Here is a 1,079-nt window from a genome sequence, read left to right as displayed (position 1 = left end):
TGTGATTGTGATGATGATGGTGATGATGATGATGGTGATTGTGATGATGGTGATTGTGATGATGGTGATTGTGATGATGGTGATTGTGATGATGGTGATTGTGATGATGAGGATGGTGATTGTGATGATGGTGATTGTGATGATGATGATGGTGATTGTGATGATGGTGATTGTGATGATGGTGATTGTGATGATGATGATGGTGATTGTGATGATGGTGATTGTGATGATGATGATGGTGATTGTGATGATGGTGATTGTGATGATGGTGATTGTGATGATGGTGATTGTGATGATGGTGATTGTGATGATGGTGATTGTGATGATGATGATTGTGATGATGACGTCACAGAAACAAGCAACATCGTCATCATCAGCATAACCCTCACCTCGATACATGCCAAAGAAGCCCTCTTTCCTGAATGTTTTCACTGCACAGTCCCATCTTTGTAACAATGAAATTTATAATAATAATAATTATAAGAATAATTATAATAATTATTATTGTTATTATCATTATCATCATTATCGCCATTTTTATTATAACTGTACAATGAATAGATGAATGAATGAAGGAATGAACGAATGAATACATAGACAACAGTACAAAGTTAATAAACGAAATAATTAAATGCATGTATGTAACATAACAAGGCCAAAGATTCTTGGTGATGATGATGACGATGATGATGACGATGAAGATGACGAACAATAATAATATCTACAAATAACCACAACAACAACAATAACAACCCCCACAACAACAACAACAACAACGACAACAATAATTATCACTTTCACTCCAAACAAAAAAATAAATACCTTGTCTAGAATTTGGATAAAAAATTATTACAGTTATGCAATTATTCACGTATGTTCGTGTTTGTGTGTACATGTGTGTGCGTGCGTGTGCGTGTGTACATGTTTCTATTTAATGTATCAATAATGATCCTAGCAAAGTAAATGTTACTATGGCTCTTAAAAGCAATCATCCTATGTACTGTTTGTATGTGTGTTTGTATGTACACTTGGTTGTGTATGTATGTTTGATTGTATTTGTATGTATGATTGTGTATGTA

At 33.7% G+C, this 1,079-nt stretch overlaps 1 protein-coding gene across 1 annotated transcript in view; it reads right to left on the bottom strand.

Annotated features, from left to right (window-relative positions):
* The window catches only part of HELRODRAFT_193984 (hypothetical protein), a 12,775-nt gene that overhangs the window by 7,854 nt on the left and 3,842 nt on the right, over positions 1-1,079 (bottom strand). The window contains exon 5 of the mRNA XM_009029998.1: positions 390-445. Within this exon, the coding sequence (XP_009028246.1) occupies positions 390-445 (56 nt within the window). The remainder of the gene's footprint in view (positions 1-389; positions 446-1,079) is intronic.

Source organism: Helobdella robusta (genome assembly GCF_000326865.2).
Source record: "Helobdella robusta unplaced genomic scaffold HELROscaffold_64, whole genome shotgun sequence".
In the NCBI taxonomy this organism is placed as follows: Eukaryota; Metazoa; Annelida; class Clitellata; order Rhynchobdellida; family Glossiphoniidae; genus Helobdella; species Helobdella robusta.
Note: the sequence above shows the minus strand (reverse complement) of the source record. Positions and strands in the feature narration are given on the sequence as shown.